At 46.9% G+C, this 17466-nt stretch overlaps 1 protein-coding gene across 1 annotated transcript in view; it reads left to right on the top strand.

The window, feature by feature from the left end:
- The first annotated feature begins 12375 nt into the window (after positions 1-12375).
- TFCP2L1 (transcription factor CP2 like 1) overlaps positions 12376-17466 on the top strand; it is a 37807-nt gene continuing 32716 nt past the window's right edge. The window contains exons 1-2 of the mRNA XM_083840620.1: positions 12376-12567; positions 17050-17201. Of these exons, the coding sequence (XP_083696746.1) occupies positions 12506-12567; positions 17050-17201 (214 nt within the window). The 5' untranslated portion in view covers positions 12376-12505. The remainder of the gene's footprint in view (positions 12568-17049; positions 17202-17466) is intronic.

Here is a 17466-nt window from a genome sequence, read left to right as displayed (position 1 = left end):
TCACATGAGGGCACAAAATGTAATTAGATTTATATAGTGCTATCTCCAAAGCACTAAGCAAATATTAACCAATCCATCTTCCCGGCGCTCCTGTGGGGACAGCCCAGCTCCCTGGCTGTGCAGATGGGGAAACAGAGGCAAAGGACAGGGCCTGGCCAGGTGCTTCCCTGGAGAAGGCCACACGTGCCTTGCCCACGGGTGCAAGCAAGCTGCACCCAAAATGACAAAGTTAGCAAGGGCAAAACAATTCACTGCCACAAAAACGTTTGATTGAAAGATCTGAAATTTTTGAACTGCCCACAGGTGAGAGAGGTGACAGCACAGCTCTGACACTGCAGCACAGGGAGCAGAGGCAGCAGGCAGAGCACCCGTGGGGGACATGGTGTCACCCCAGCCATCCCTGTGGCGTGCTCCACTCCCCATGGCCGTGGCAGCGTGCTCAGTGCAGGCACCTGCATGGCCATGTGGAGCCCCACCATGGTGCCCAGAGCTATTTGGGGACATGACACGTGTCCTCCTTCGAGGCCACCCCATCACCAAGAGGGTGGCAAGGCCCTCTTGTTTCCTTGTGCTCTCAGGGCCCGCCGCAGCGATGCCGTATCTGCAGGGGGATAGAGCACACATTCAGACGTGGCCTTCTCCTGCTGCTAAGGCACATTTAAATGATTTTCTGCCTTCCCTTCAGCTCTGTTTGTCATAGGGGTTATTTTCTAACAACGCTCAGGCCCGTGTGTGATGCCTTCCCCGCGCTGAGGTGGCTCCCATGTAACGGCACAGAGGCCTGGTCCCACCCCACCGGCAGGCCCACCACAGCCAGGGGACGTGGCACGGAGCCCGTCTGGGGATGGGGAGCTGGGAGGCCAGGGCTCTGTTGGCAAACTCTAATTTGAAAACTAAAAATCCTCTCACCAATATGTGCCCCACTGATGGCTGTGTCCCCACCAGACTGCCTGCCATCAGTCAGGCCCGTGTGCCCTCGAGCTGCTCTGGGCAGAGGAAGGCACGTGCAGAGCAGCTGTCAACAAAACACCTCCCCTCTGAATGTCCATGGCTTATCTCCTCCATGTTGTGTCTCTCAGGCTGGCACTGCCCTCTGCTTTGACAATAATCCTGTATTTTTGAGTGCAAACTCTAAATATCTGGGCTAGTGAGTCTCTAAAGTGAAAGGCCCCCACCAAAAGGCTGCTGGCATTTGAGGGGCAGAAAGCTGGCCAAACACACGTTACAGGGAACGGTTTTGCCCTTTCAGGCAGCTCACCTGGCGCTGCATTTCCAGCCGTACAACGCTGCCAGTGAGATGTTGTAACGTGTGATTTGGCCTATGCCTCCACCAAATGCCACTGAACTGCTCCCTTTCCCAGCCCCAGGGCCTGGCTGCTGCTGGCTCCTGGGCTCCTTCCCTCTGCTTCTGGAGCTGAGGCTGTGGAGATTAAATTATGCATTGAAAAATTCCATAGCAGTTTCCGACCTCAATGAATAGCACATTCAGGGCCACTGGAAGGCTCTTGCATTATCTAGTTCTATGGTTTTCAAAATTTATTATTAATTTTTTTTTTTATTTCCAGTAGAGATGGGGATCCCCAAAAAGTCAGATATAGCCAGCTGGGTGGCTCAGTGCAGTCACTTTCCAGAGACACCTGTGGAGCAGCCTGGGCCCTTGCAGGTCTCTGGGTCCTCTGCTGCGGTTTGAGCAGCCATCCAGGAGAAGCCAGGGGATCGCAGCTGTAATTGCTGCGCCTAAATCACCATAGGTGATCTGGTAACAGCTCTGGTCACATTTATCCAGTCAGACCTGGGCTGGAGCTGGCAATGGCACCTGTGACAGAGGCAGGAGGACATGAGGAAAGGCTCACAGCTCCATTTGGGCCATGCACATTAGGGGGGGTTGTTCCTGGTAACTCCCATTTGGCTGAGATCTGCAACAGGAGGGTCACCACTGGTTTGGATGGGAGTGGCTGGTTGTGAAGCACCAGGGGCAGAAGAAAGGGTACAAGGCAGGCACGGCTTAATGGCACCCTCATCAGCATGTTGTCTCGATCACTCTGTTGGCCTACAGAGGTGGGGCAGGATGGAGAGAAGAAAGGGGGCAGTTGTTAGCTGCAGCATTCACAAAGCACGTCCCAAGGCAGCAAATGACCACCACCCACAGAAGCAGCCGGGATGAGGACCTCGTGCTGTGTCATTGCAAGAGATTCTGAGCAGACCCTGAACTCACATGTCATGGTGCCTGGATAATGGACGCCTTTACTGGTTGTGAGTATGTGGGTACAAGAGGGTGAATGAAAGCAGGCTTGTTTTTAAAATAAAATCCCCTTCTCATCCTCCAAAGTCTCATCTTGAGATTTACTGTATCATCATTACCAAACGTTTCCCATGACCTCCTCTGCAGATAGCCCCCTGAGTGTGGCTGATGCTCTCTGCCCCTATGCATCTCCTGTGACCCTGCTTGGCAGTATTAGAACACACTTTTTTTTTCTTCCCACCAGTGTTACAGACTGATCATCAATGCAGTCAATGCTAGGATTCGCTGGATTAAAAAGGTGTTACTGTACTCTCTGCTAGTGTTAGAAAAGCCCAAACAGGAAACTTACAGCCAAAACTTTTTTTTTTTTTTTTTTTAAGGAAAAAAGCACCGGTTATATATATAAAGACAAAATCAAAATGTGAGGCACTCCAAATAAATGGAGAACATTGAAATGCAGCTATGAAAATTAGATATAAATCTGACTCCTTGACACTGCCAAATATATACTGTCACTTTAGGTTTATTCTATTTATTCGTATGAAAGATGATGGTGTTATCTCACGTAATACTCTCTGTGATTGCTACTGCTCGCACCAGATGTTACGAACTGGACCCTCTGTGGGCTGGGGTCAGCTCCCAGTTCAGTTTGTGTTATGGTAAGTCCCTTCCCCAAGAGATGTTTATAAACTGTGATCAAGTTTCTTAACCTTGTTTTGATAAATGAAAGCAGATGTTTGGCAGGATTCACCTGATTAATCTCTAATGTTTATAGGCAGTGGGATCTCACTAGCACAGTCCAGGGAGTCTAGGATGCTGCATCCTAGCCTAAACAGATTTTTACATTAGGTCAAGTAAGAAAGGCAGACCTACACACTGTAAATGTCTAAAACTAAGTGAGAAAAGTTTATCCTCCTATTCACACTAGTATTCATATTTTTCACATCTTTGATTATTTAGTCCATCTATAATAGTCTGTCTTCAGGATTGCACATTTCTTTTACAATGGGCAACCTGAACCTATAGCACACTTGATTGAACTTTATTGTGGTAAAACAGATATTTAGCTGATGCCATATGAACAGCCACCTAAGAAGTGTCTTATTCTGTTCCTTGGTTAGAGACAGCCTGGAACAAGTCTGTGGTGTATTTTAGTGTCAGAGGAACCCATGTCCTGGGATGAACCACTAAAATTGGTTTATGGAAAAAGTAATATTGTATTTATATGAACATACACAGAGGAGGCTGGGTAGTAATTTTGTTGTCTGTGCTGTAGAGGTGGTAGTACAGAATGTTGTAAAGAAGATGGTCTATGTGTTAGATGTTTCTCTCTTTAATCTCAGTTAATTGATTGCCAGTTTATCTGAGGTGATTAATAGGATCTGGAGAAGCTGGTGGGATGTCTGTCTCAGGACACAATTATTACTTCCTTGAGCTGAAACTAAATGTTGATTAATTGATACTGATTAACGTAGGACAAAGGAAAACTTCCTCTGAAAGTCTGAGGCTTGCCGTTACTATGAAGTAAGGGAGCACGTCAAGCCTGAGATGAAGTCCTACCAAAGACAACAGTTTCTGCTTGGCACACCGTGCCTTGGCTACACCCTCAGTGTGCAGCGTGTCACCAGTCCATCAGCTGTTCTGCAACAAGGAAACAGGACAAAGAGGAGACAAGAAGCAGGTAGCTTTTGCCACGATAGGGTTACCAGTACTGAATACTGTGCATCTGAACTGCCGCTGACCCTGCCTAACTACATCATGTGAAAAGCTAGAGCACTGGTGCCCAGGAGGATTTTGCAGTGAGGTTAGTTTTTTCACTATCAAAACAAACCAGCAAGCCTTGGTTTGGGACAGTTCTGAGCTCTGATTGCTTAGATCATCTTATCTGAGGATACTCATTGTGGTTCATGCCCTCAAACTGCCAGCCCATCCTGCTCCTGGAAATTTTACAAACACTAGAGGGAAACCTCAGCAATCAGGTGATTTGTGTGTTAAAGTGACTTGAAATAGGTGCTGATCTATCTTAAAAGATTTGGAAATAACTGTGTCTTAAACCACCACAAGGATGCCTGCCCCAGGTTGTGTGGGAATGAGTTAAATTTGTCAAATCTTAAGCAAACTTCTACAGATCTCATCAAGGTTATTGTATAGACAAGATCCACACTGTTCACCACCATATGACGTTAATACAAATGGATTAACTTTCCCCACAGGACTTGCAGAGATGAGAGGTGACACCTTGCACCAGCAAGAGCAAGGAATATTGAGGAAATAAATGCATTTGTGAGTAGAGATCAGTCTCTACTCACCTTTCCTTGCCTTGCAGGGGACTTGGGAGGTGTCATTACTCAGACTTAGGAATCATTGTGCAAACAAAATAAAAAAGAGTCTTAAACTGGGTTTATAAAAATTAAGGGAATAACATGTTATTAGAATAATTGTACAAATTACTGTCATTGTAAATTGCATTTATATATGGATATAGCAGTTGAGAATAATTACAGTCAGACTGTACGTAGCTAATATTCAGAAACCACACTTCCTTTTCCAGTTCATCTTCCTCTTCGTTATGAATTTGTTTTGTGAATCATCTAATTAGAGCATTTCTATATGGAAAACATCATTTGATGGAAGAGTGCTTTGAAGTAAAGACTAAAAGTTATAATAATAATGCTCATTGTCTTCTCATATTTTGAGTTTTTACAAGTTGTAGTATTTGTGAAGGGCTAGTAGTCGTGTGAGCTGTCAGTTGTGATACTATTAAGGTACAAAGGGTTCTCTGAGGAGCTATTGAAAGACATTTGAGTACATGAAGGGTCTTAAAATGTTTTCCTTTCGAGGAATTTAAACCGTCTCTAAAGTGTTTAAGGGGAGATGAAAGGCTCTGTGATGTAATTTTTCAGGCTTAATGCTGTCCTACAACAGATAAATGCCCTGGGGTGGAGCATTTCAGATCCTTCTACATGCTCAACTGTGTCTAATTATTGCCCTGGAATCAGTTCGCATTTGAGGAGTTTACTTTGGAGAGGATGTGTCTGCTTGTTGCTTTGCTCTGCCAGGTTGAAATTATAGTAACGCCTTTTCTCCAGAGTTAAAACAAAACAACAACAACAACAAAAAAACTTTTCAGATGTTTTTTGCTTAGAAGCAAAACAACAGGGCAGGAGAGCGCATGCAGTAGAGCAGCATGTAGACCTTTCACTGTGAGTCTCTTCAGAAGCTGTGGGAATCAATCCCCCGTGCCTGGGCATTACAGAATCACAGAATGGTTGAGGCTGGAAGGGACCTCTGGAGATCATCTAGGCCAACCCCCCTGCCAAGCGGGGTCACCTAGCGCACATTCCCTGTGTGGTGAGGCCTGGATATTGCCTTGAGCAGGAGCAGTACAGTGGGGTATGTACAGTAAAACCTGTCAGGACCTTGCAGCACGGTTTCACAGACTTACTGAAATGTTGGTGGGAAGGGACCTCTGGATGTATCTAATCCATCCTCCACCTCAAAAGAGGACTGGAGTCTACACTGGGAAGTCAACCATGGCTCTGTCTGGTTGAATCTAGAATAAGTCCACAGATGGAGATGCCCCAGCCTGTCTGGTAATGTGTTCTAGTGTTGCACTTACTCCTACTGAAGTTTTTCCTAGTGTTCAATCTACCCCCACAAACCACAGCTTGTGGCCATTTTGTCGGTCACTGCTGCCGCTGCTGTTTGGCTCCATCATCTTTTTAACTGTCTTTGCATAGCTTGTGGGCTGCTATTAGGTCCTGGCTTAACTTCATCTTCAGCAGCCTCAGCAAGCCCAATGCCGTCAATCTCTCCAAAACGAGTGCTCTAGGCCTTGCATGTTTTTGCATCTCACCTGCTGGATCCTGTCCAGCTTCTCCACATCCTTCTGGAAGTGGAGGCTCACCACTGCACTGTGAGACAGACAAGAACTTTCCTTGATCTGCATTACAAGGAGTGGTTTGCCTCATTTGTTGTGTTGTCTGCTATTTAAGCTGGCTTTCAAGGTAACGCATGGGTCCTTCTCTGTAGCGCAGCTCCTCAGCCAGTTATTTTCAAGCCTGAACTGACACATGGGGTTATTTCAACCCAGTGCAGTACTTCCCATGTCTCTGCTCGGCTTCATGCTCTTTGTATTGGCCTGAAGTTTTCCAAGGTCCTGCTCTGTTGAAGTGCTGATGTTTACCTCGCCAACCACCTTATCTCGTGCTGCCTGCACATTTGCAGAGGGTGCCTTCCGTCTCTTGCTCGGGCTTTTAGGACTCCCTCTCCATGAGGAGCAGACACAGCCTTGGTCAGTGGGATCTAAGACTAGACATCTTCTGGCACCTTTTCCTGTGCTTTCACACACACACTTCTCTCTGGCAAAGCTGGTTTAAGCAGTCCCTGCTGCAGCCTGGCCCCTGGCCGCTCCTTCCCTCCCGTTTCCCTCCCCACTTGTGCTGACACAGCTGTTTGGGGGCAGGCTGGCAAACCAGATTGGTGGGCGGATGTGGGATGCACGCAGCTGTCACAGATATTTTTGTCCCGGCTACACATTTTTCTGCTGTGAAGCAAAATGCCTCTGGCAGTAAGCAGAGCTGGGCTGCTTTCGGCTCTAGGTGAAGATGCTTCGCCTCCCACCTCTGCTGCCCACACAGCACCGGGTGGTGACATCCCCTCGCTTTGCCACCACGGGGTGTGCGAGCACCCCATGTCGTTAGGTCATGCAAGCCAAGACAGCTGCCTTTGCAAGAAGCAGACAGCAAACACTCACGCACAGCCCGTGCGGCCGCAGGAGGCTCCGTGCAGCGACCTCAGGCAGCGGGATCGTAACTAACCCTGGAGAGCTGTGCTGGGCACAGCTGTCTGCAGAGTCAGGGTGTGCTGCTGGCCAAAAAGTACATGCTCTTCTTTTGTCGTTGTTGTTTTCTTTTCTCTTTTAAGACATGTGCTGCTTTCCTACCAGTGCTGGCGGTTCTGGAGTCCTCGCTCACCTCTCGCTGCAACGTACACACAGCTACTGTGTCTGCTCATACGGAGAGTGCCCGGCCTGGTAATTGCAGCCTGTAGCTCACAATGAGAAAGCCAATGCCAATAGATGTATAATGTGCATTTAAAAAGCTCTTATTTTGTCATCCAATCATCTGTCATCCTCATTGTGTAAATATTTTTGTTTCCACAACAAAATGACTTTAAAAGAAATGTTCACCAGGAAGAAAAAAAAAAATTGATTCTGCTGATAAAATCAGGACAGTCAAAATGATTAATGTGACATTGATGAAAGCTTGCAAATGAGGCTTAATTTCTGTGGAAAAAAAAAACACCAAAAAAAAACCCAACAAAAAACCCTCGTGGATTCATCAGTGCTTGGTTGTGCCTGGAAATTCAGTGGCAAATGGAAATTTGATGGTGACCTCTGATAAGCGAGAAAATGGTGGGAGTTTTAATGAATTATTTGAATACGAAAATAAGTAAGTCACCGTGTGGAGTATTCTTTCTGATATTTGTTTTGCTATTAAGTCCAGTTAGTGCAGTTTTCATTGTGTCATGACGTTTGTGTTGACAAAGCATCATGGCATATGAGCATTTCTGGGTGTTTGGCTGTCTGGGAAGGAGATACATCGCCTTAGACACACAAGGTAGAACAGGGAGGTTATTGTAATAGGAAGTAGTTTGGAAGCCTTTGGTGAGGCAACGTCAGAGATCATAAAGATAGAAAGGATCCTAGTGAGCATCTTTCTTCTCCTCTGTCACACAGGCCACAGGACTTAAATGAATTCCTTGCAGTTCAGGCCAGAACATATTTTTTTAGGGAGGAAAGTCTAGTCTTAATACATCTAGAAAATGGGGATGGAGAAAGGGGGCTAACCACAGACTTTGGCAAAGTTGCTCACACGTTTGTTTAACTTCCGTGCTAGATTGTGCAGTCTGGTCTTAGCCCCAGTTTATGAATCTCTAATGTTTATTCTGTGGCTCTTGAGTCTTTTCTGTGAGGTTTAGAAGCATTAGTTATGAAATGTTAATTTCCCATCTGAGTATTTACAGATGACGATTGGGTCACCTGTTAATCTTTGGCTGGAGAAAGCCAAACTAAGCTCCTTGTCTCTTTCACATTTTCAGGACCTTAGTCATTCTCAGTTTTTCATCAGGAAACTTTCCCAATTCAGTGTCCTCCTTCTGGGTTGTAACACCAAGCCTACATTCGTACCACCTGGGCTGGTCTCCATCTGAAACATGGATCTGCCCAGGCTGGATGAGGAGACCTTGGGGCATGGTGGGCTACCTGTAAGAGCCAGCACTTGCCACTGGAAGTTGTCCCAAATCCAGTCAAAGGCATAGCAGTGATTTTGCCAGCTTTTAGAAGAATGGCCATATAAAAGCTGTTCCTTTCTTAAGGCACAGTGCCATATGATAATCCTGACCTCTCTGCAGAGGGTAGGGAAATGACTTCTTGTTCTCTAGCTTGCTCATTGCAATGACTACACGTCAAAGCTGATTAGAATTATGGGTTTTCAATCTTTTCTAGATTCTGGTGCCTTCAGTGTTTTCCAGGAAAAGTAGAGCAAATAAACCAGTCACAGCACTGACTGTTTCTTGGTTATCTTGCAGAGCCTACTTAGATACAGCGCATAGTTCCCCCAAGGATCCCCAGAGCAGAGGCTGGATACCTGTGAGATAAACTGCATGCAACACAAAAGGCACCATGCTACTTTTTCCTTCAAGCACATTCAGTGCTTGGGTGGCCACCCAGAAGGCCTTCCCAAGTCCCTGCAGATCATCTCGGGTCCCTGCAGTTCATCCAGACAGTTTCCAACTCTAAGGTCTGGGCCTGGTGGCTCAGAGGTGGGCAAGCAGAACAGGGCCACATTTTCCTTTTTGGTTTCCCTTGGCAGATACCGACCTGGATTAACTCTTTGCCTCACACTGTAGCAGTCCTGTAGCTGTCCTCGCCTGCACCGCACTGCCTACAGGCAGGGAGCTTCTCTGCTTGTACAGGCTCCTTGCCAGGGACAAAGCTATTAAGGATGTATTTGGCAAACAAAGAGTCAGTCATACAGAGATCCTGAGGACAGTGAGAGGAGAGGGCATGCTCTTCCTCTTTACATACAAGATTATATTTGAGCATATGGGCCCACGCAGAAACAGACGGCTTGGCCCATGCATAAGGAGAGAGTTGGAGTAATCCCTGAATAACCTTGACTAATGCCATAATAAGCTAATGGAAGCTTTTGGAAGCTCTTCAATACAGTGTAATGTTTAACCTTGATCCTTCAACTCGGTTTATTTTGGGCTTCCTGAATACAAAATTGCTTACCTGAGGTAGGATGTTGGATTTTTCAGAAGGAATTTAAATAATTGTGGTAGGATCCACAAAGGTATTTGGTTGCTTTGTTTCCTTCGAATTTGGTGGCAGTTAAGTGCCTGATTACTTTTAATTACTTTTGCCAATCTCAGCTTTTACTTACCAACGCTGCAGTGTTATAATGCTCCTGTGCTCAACTCCCTTTAGCCTCTTGGGTAAAGGACCCCCCTGGCCTTTTTTTTTTTTTTTTTCTAGAGGGAAAAAGGGGGAGAATACGTGGCTGTATCTCAGTCAGTTCAGCACAAAGTCTACTGGCTTGGCTCAAAGTGCCAAGAAACTGATCTAAACCTCTCAACTTTCCAGCGAAGCAGATGAAGGGCATAGGTGCTTTCTGCTCAGTGCTCAGCTATGGGGATTGTAATGACTAGCAAAGTAGCAGAGCAAAACTGGGGGGGCAATAACATCTTAAACTGAAAGTGCACATATTAATGCTTGAAGGTTTTGTTTGTTTGTTCTAAGTCAAAAGGACTTACGTACTTAAAAACATAGTTCATCTTTATGTCAGCTTGAACTAACTGACATGGCACTTGTGTGCCCGGGCACAAATATCCACATGAAAAGATACGTATTTTTAAAATACTCTTTCTTGCAAAAATACCCCAAAGTCCTTTCACAGTATTATCTCAAGTAGAAAGTTCATCAAACAAAATATTCACTCAGTCACTTTTATTCATATGAACAAAGCATTTTACTGTGGCCAACTGAACACGCATCTAAAAGGAGAGATGAAGAGCAGACAGCACAGCAGAGGGAAGGAAAGACTTTCATCTGGGAGTGAGCAGGAGAGTGAAGGGAGGTTCAGGTGAGAAAGCTGCGGCAAAGGAGATTTCTTTCCTGAGGGGCTGTAGTAAGGAAAGAGGAAGAGCAGGTGCTGCGTGATTCAGGGAGCCCCAGAGGTTAGCAGAGAAGGACTTGGGCCATGTGATATGGTGGATTTTGAAAATCAAGTGAGGGTTCCTGATGCTGCGATACAAAATTCCACACTGGAGAAAGAGCAGAAGTTAGACCAGAAGAGGGCTGAGATTTATTTCAGAAGAGGTAGACAAAGAACAAAGATGTATTTTTATCAACAGATTTGTGCTTACAGGAAGACTTCGAAGACAGGGGTGGTGGTGGAGACTATGTAAAATTAATTAGCAGACCTAACCTTATTTTCTACATTCAGCACAGACCAGAGAGGAAACAAAGCCATTTTAATGCCATTTTCCTTCCAACACATTTACTTTCTAGAAAGAGAGCAAAGAAAATATTGACATGCCAGACTTGATGGGATCCTTCAGTTGGAACAGTACGGTCATTTATTCTTCAGTTGGACTACATATTTCTCCAGTCAGCACAGCAAAATGCTCAGAACTGTGGAAGAATATTTATTGTTTAGAGAGTCCTTGGACACCTCCACAAACTTTGTCTTGCTTCTCTGTCCAGAAGCTATATTTAGACACTTTGCTCAATTGAGGTCCGAACAGCTGTTCCCGCTCAGATGTTGTGTGAGCAGAGCTAAATATTGTTAAGAGTATAAGACAGTTCCGACATAACTTGAGCCATTTTGCTTTGAAAGAAGCAGGTGTGTGTCTAGCTGTATAGTAGCAGAGGAAAGAGAAACTACCTTAAAGGTATGTTTATTTCTGCTATTTCTCAGTCTGATACTAACAGAGATTGGCAGATTTAAATAATATCTCTTAAATACTTGAAGACTCATAGCACCTCTGTGAAACTGCTCGGTTACCCTTCAGATTACCTTGTTCTACTTGTGATGCATGTGGATATCAGTTGCCCATGCCTATAGGTACACCGCATTTAACTTTCTGGGGCTGGACCTAATGATGATCTATGGGTGCTGTGACAATATAGATACTCTAATCATGGCAGGATAATACAAATTCCACCTGACAATGAAACGTTGCTAGCTCGGCTGTGAAGCATGGCAGTCCATAATGATATATGCTGACAGCTACCTTGAAAAATTGCTGCAAGCAGCAAGTTATGTGCGTCAGCTGCCTTTTTCTCAGTTGAAACTTGACCAAGAAGCCTTCTACAAAACAGATCAGAAGATGTTTAATGACTCGGAGTAATTAAGAGTTTGTTTTCCATTTCTGCTGGCGGATAGGCAATAGGACATGGCCAAATGGGAACCCCCCTCCATCCTGTGGCTCCCTCTGTCCCAACAATTGCAGGATTGGTGGGACAGGAAGGTGTGATGAGTGGGCACCGTGAGTTAGGGATGTGATGGGCATGGGAGGCTGGGGCTGGTCCTCTGGCCGTGAGGCTGGTCCTGTGGCCACAAGGCTGGTCCTCCACCAGCACTTTGCCCCCTGAAGGAACGTTCACGATAACACAAGGGGAAGGACGGTGTATGAGGCAGCGCGGAGTGAAACCAATCATCTGTCCTTAATTTAAAGCACAGGGACTTTCAGGGGCCTCAACGGTGCCTTCACGCTTGGCCTCACTGATGCCAACCGGGGCGGTGGGGACATTGCCACGGTCGCTGTGACAGAGCGGGCATGAGAGCCGCCATGTCGCGACAGAACCGCGAGCTCTCCCCCGTCCCTCGGCGGGCTGCCCCGGGACCCCGCTGCCGCTCTCCCCGGCCGGGGAGCGCCTTCCCCACGGCCGCCCTCGCCTCTGCTCCCGCTCCCGCTCCCGGTGTCGGTGCCGCCGCCCCGGGGCCGCCCTCAGCCACCTGCGGCCGGGCGAGGCGGAGCGGGGCGGGCCGGGGGAGGGCTCGGCCGCCCTCCAGCGCCGAACGCAGCCAACCCGCGCCGGCCGGGGCCGGGCCATAAAAGCGCCGGGAGCCGGCGGGGCCGCGGCTGGAGCTGGCGGGAGCGGTGCCCGGGGTGTCTCGGGGTGGGCAGCCCGGCTGGCCCCCACCCTTCGCCGCCTTCCCCCAGCGCCAGCAGCGGGCCCCCTCCCCGCCCAAGATGCTGTTTTGGCACACGCAGCCGGAGCACTACAACCAGCACTCCACCGGCAGCTACCTGCGGTGAGTCCCGGCGTGAGCGCGGCTTTGCCCGCAGAAACCCCTCTTTCTGGGAGGTGTGGGCTTCCTCTCGCTCCTTTCTCCCTCCCACGTTACCGCCGCCACAGACGCCTTGCCGGGAGTTTCGCCCCCTGGCCCCCGCCGGCTCCCTCCTCCCCTGGGGCTTTGGCTGGGCTCCGAGGGGGAGCCTGGAGAAGGGCTCGGAGGGCGCCCCGTTTGCTCAGGACGGGCTTTCTGCCTCTTCTTTTTGGGGCAAGGAGCGAAAAGCTCTTAATTTCACTTTCTGAACTTGTCTAAACCAGCTTTTTCCTGCCTCCACACAGGCGCGTTTAATTAAATGTGCCTAATTTAAGCACAAGGGCTGCTGAACAATAGTCTGCAACATGTGTTAGCGCAAACTCGTATTTCCTCCCTCCAGAAGACAACAAAGCAGGCAACTTTGGGAGTTTCCTTTTCGCTGGGTGCTTATGAATTATTTTTCTCTGAATGTATAAGGCCGGGCTCTCAGCTGGTGTCGATTGCTGCCGCTCCGCTGGAGCCCAGTTTCACTGACGGGTGGCAGTGGAGGCTCTGGCGGTGGCCCAACAGCCGTGCTTTCCAAATGCACCCCAAATAGCTGCTCCCGAGAGACGGCCAGTTTGTCCGGCAAAGCACCTCACACGCCGATAATGCTGCTCTTTCAACGTGACATGCAGTTGTAACAATTCCTGCTCCTTATCAGTATTTGCAAAGGAATTTTTCAACCAAATAATCACTTTCCATTATCAAGTGATACGGTAGCGTGAGATTCTTGCTTGCCAGCAGCCTTCCTTGCTTCTGCATATAGGGTGCTTCACCTCCTTCCTCTACCCCAGTAAATATTTTACCTATGTGCTTGGGGCAGAAGTCTTGTGCTCTGTGCTTGCAAAGCTGATGAGGACAGTGAGAGCAGTAGTAGCAGGCGAGCCTCAGCCTTGCAACTTGTGCCCATGGTTGCTGTGATTGCTCTTATGCTGCTCAGGTTGATCTAACGCTATAGGTTCATAGCATCAGAGTGCTACAAGATCATCGAGTCTGGGTCAGGCTCAAGCCCACAGTTCAGCTTCCTTTGAACTGGCCAGAAAACACATCTGATTATTTCTGCTGATTGATGCTCTCAGTTGCGAGGTTCGTGGTCTGGCAGGAAGGCTGCTGGTGTGCAGGTAACCTGCCAGTGCTTCAGCAACAAGAGTCGCCTTTAGTGAGTGTTTGCCACTGTGACAGTGGGACTAAAAGCCCTAAAACCAGATTTATGGCAGCATTAAGCAATAGCCTCAGGCATTTCAGGAAAGGTCAGTTGAATAAAACACTTTTTTTTTGTGGAGACCTCTGATTCTGACTAACTGATGGGAGGATGTCAAGACATACGTTCCTAGAGAGGGACACTTTGTTTTGGGCTGTGACTGTGAGGGCTGTCTGTATCCTCTGGTTGAGACTGTGCAGAGGAAGCTGAATTAGTACAGTCCTTGAGGTAGCTATGGGAAAAGTTTGTATGGATTATAATTTTGTAATGATCAAAGGCTTTGTGCATATCTGAGACATCTGTGTAAACTCTGGCATACCTCAGTGTGATGTGGTTGCAGTGGGTATTTGTAATTATAGCAAGACAATACTACAGATAAATCCTTGCAAGTCTTCCTTCATTTTCATAGAAACATATGTATTTCGATCTCTGCTCTACCAGCTGGCTGAGCCGTCTGTCTTGCAAACTTTCTCCCTTTCCCCAGGTAAGTGGACCAACCTTTAGTGAAGATGAGAATACTAAAGCTTTAGCATGAAGATGAAACTTGGGAGAGTTTTAAGGTTCTCCTCCTTCCCCCTGCCCTATTTTTAAAGGATTCTTCAGGGGGCAAAGGATGTTGTTTTAAAAAAAAAAAAATAAAATTGCTTTTTCCAAAACTTGATTTTGTAGCACTTGTGAAGGGAGTTGAACAAATATTGGTGTCTTATATACTTACACAATAGAAATCCTTTTAACCCTTTAACTATTGTTCACATATTCTATGTTCCAAACAGTTCTAGTAAGGTGAAATATTTCATGAGGGCTTGATCCAAAGTTAGGGATACCCCTGGCTGAAATGCTACAGGAATAAGAAGGTGACTTATCTCTGTGGCTTCATTAGTGCTTTGATATGGTTAAGCTTTCCAGAAACTAAATCATGTATCTGTCAGTGCTTACGGTCATCAACGATCAGACAGCTGTTCTGGCAAATGTAGGGGTGTTAAGAGACTGATGTGAAATACAGTATTTTGAATTTCAACCCCCGCTTGCCTAAGTTTCTCAACTGTTTCAGCAGAAGGGGAGGAATTGATACACCTAGCTGCTAACCCTGGGCCAGATTTTGCACGCTCTTTATTTTTGCAGAGCTGCAGAAGCTCTCAGACTTGAGGGTTTTCGGTCTGCTCTCATCCGTGAGGCAGCGTGCATTCCTCTAGCGTTGCGCAGAGGAGTGCGTTGAGAGCAAATGTTGGCATCCGGGGTGAGCGAGATGGCTGGAGCAGTATCAGATCCTGCGTGTGTGTGGAGCAATGGTATCTATTTCAGAAATCTACTGGAGGCATTTCTGTCACTTCATTACTGTAGTAAATCATCACTAAGGGAAAAAAACCTCTCTATGGTCGCAGTTGGGTAAGAGCAGTGGTTTATGTCAGTAATGCCAGTAAGTGAACGGGGCTGGGTGCTTTCAAGTTGGTGATAATATGGAGGGGGTGCAGTTGGAAGAGGGAATGGAAATAGATGGGTGTTTCTTTTCTCCTGAAGTGGCACGGTTTGCTCTCTGGCTTTATTTCTCCATAAACAGGAGTACCTGAAGCAGGCACTTCAGCAGTTTGCTATAAACTGCTGCACCATTTCACTGATGACCTGGGTAGCCTTCAAGGTCGTGGGTGTTATGAGTGAATGCGAGGTGGATCATTAACTGAGCAGGCAAGGAAAAATTCTTAACGCTCTTTCCGTAGGCAGCATGCCTATATGCACTGGCATTCTCCTGAGCAGCTTTTCTGAAAGCTTTTGGTGTGTGGGGATTACTGAAGGGAGCAGAACTGCAGCCTATGTGATGGGAATTCTGAGTCTTCACATATATGGAGGAAGCAGAGGAAAAGAAACCTGATTACTTATTCTGAACTGTCTGTGTTCAATATAATCCTCCTAATTTGGAAGGGTATTAATGTCTTAAGTAGGGTAGATACAGTGATCTGAAATGTTAGAGATGCAGGAAAGGCTAATGGGGCTCTCCAGCATTAGACATGCTGAGATGAGGGTGCTTATTCCTGGCATCTTTTTGTGCTAATCGTTCTGTTGTGCTGTCAGCATCGCTGACATCCATTCTGTTTGGGGATTAGTGCGAGCTGGGGTCGGTGTGGCTGTAAGTCAGCACGAACATCTTGTAAGGGAGGGAGAACTGGGACTGCACAGCTCCTTGTGGAGCTGCTGCTGAGCGCCTGTTTGCTTTTGTGAGGGTAGTCTGATGTCTGAAGGGCTATGCTATTTCTCAGGATCAGATTTATTAAGGTGTGAGGAGATGTTAGGAGTCGAGTAATCCAGCAGTTCATGACAGGTACATGCACGGCTCCTTTTTTACAACAGGCCTATGTGTGCTTCTGACCCTTTGCTGATGCTTGCAGAACTTTTACTAAGCTGACATTTAGCTGTCCTTTCTAGCTTTTTTTCTTCTGATAGGCTTTTATCAGAGAGGTTGGTTCACAAGATCACAGAATGGTTTGGGTTGGAAGGGACCTTAAAGACCATCTAATTCCAGCCCTTTTCATGGGCAGGGACACCTCCCACCAGCCCAGGCTGCCCAGAGCCCCATCCAGCCTGGCCTTGAACACCTCCAGGGATGGGGCAGCCACAGCTTCTCTGGCCAACCGGGTCCGGTGCCTCACCACCCTCCTAGTAAAGAATTTCTTCCCTATATCTAATCTAAATCTCCCCTCTTTTAGTTTAAAGGCATCACCCCTTGTCCTATCCCTACATCCTGACAAAGAGTCCCTCCCCAGCTTTCCTCTAGGCCCCCTCTAGGTACCGGCAGGCTGCTGTAAGGTCTCCCCGGAGCCTTCTCTTCTCCAGGCTGAACAGCCCCAACTCCCTCAGCTTGCCTTCATAGGAGAGGTGCTCTAGCCCCTAGATCATCTTCGTGGCCCTCTTCTGGACTCATTCTGATACTTCTATCAGGGGAACCTGCTTAACTAAAAAGTAAATCTAACTTATGTTTTTAAAACATTTTAATTTTCAGAAATACTGTTTCGCTAATGCTGTGTTCTTTTGTGTCCAGTGCTGACATCTTAGCGGCAGAAGCTGCCTTGTTACATTATACAGGCCAAATTCTTTCTTTTTTAGCCATCATAACTCAGTGTTTCTCCAGAGATCATCTCCATTATTGCAGAGCACGAGAATCAAATCCAGAGTGAGAGTAGAATATTCCATAAAGTCTTTGTAACTAAATGTGTGTGAATTGTATGTTTCAGAGATGTCCTTGCACTGCCGATCTTCAAGCAGGAAGAACCTCAGCTGTCTCCTGAGAATGAAGCCAAATTGCCTCCGTTTCAGTACGTCCTTTGCACAGCCACATCACCTGCTGTGAAACTGCACGAAGAAACCCTGACCTACCTCAACCAAGGTAGGGTTTGTACTACGTGAAGGAGGGCAAATTTCCTGGGAATGATTCATGAAAGAGAATGAATCCAATACATGTACCTCGCTGGGAGGGCAGTGGGAAGGGGAAAAGAAAGAAAGATAGGAGGAGGGGGATGGAGGAAAGGAGGAATCTTTAGTTTTTCACATTTGTATACCAGATTGTCAACTGATGTAAGATGATGAAGTACCATTGATTTTAATTGTTGACTTAAAGCAGCTTTATAGCATGCACCACGTGGCCAGGTACT

The sequence above is a fragment of the Anser anser genome (genome assembly GCF_964211835.1).
Source record: "Anser anser genome assembly, chromosome: 6".
NCBI classification, from domain to species: Eukaryota; Metazoa; Chordata; class Aves; order Anseriformes; family Anatidae; genus Anser; species Anser anser.
Note: the sequence above shows the minus strand (reverse complement) of the source record. Positions and strands in the feature narration are given on the sequence as shown.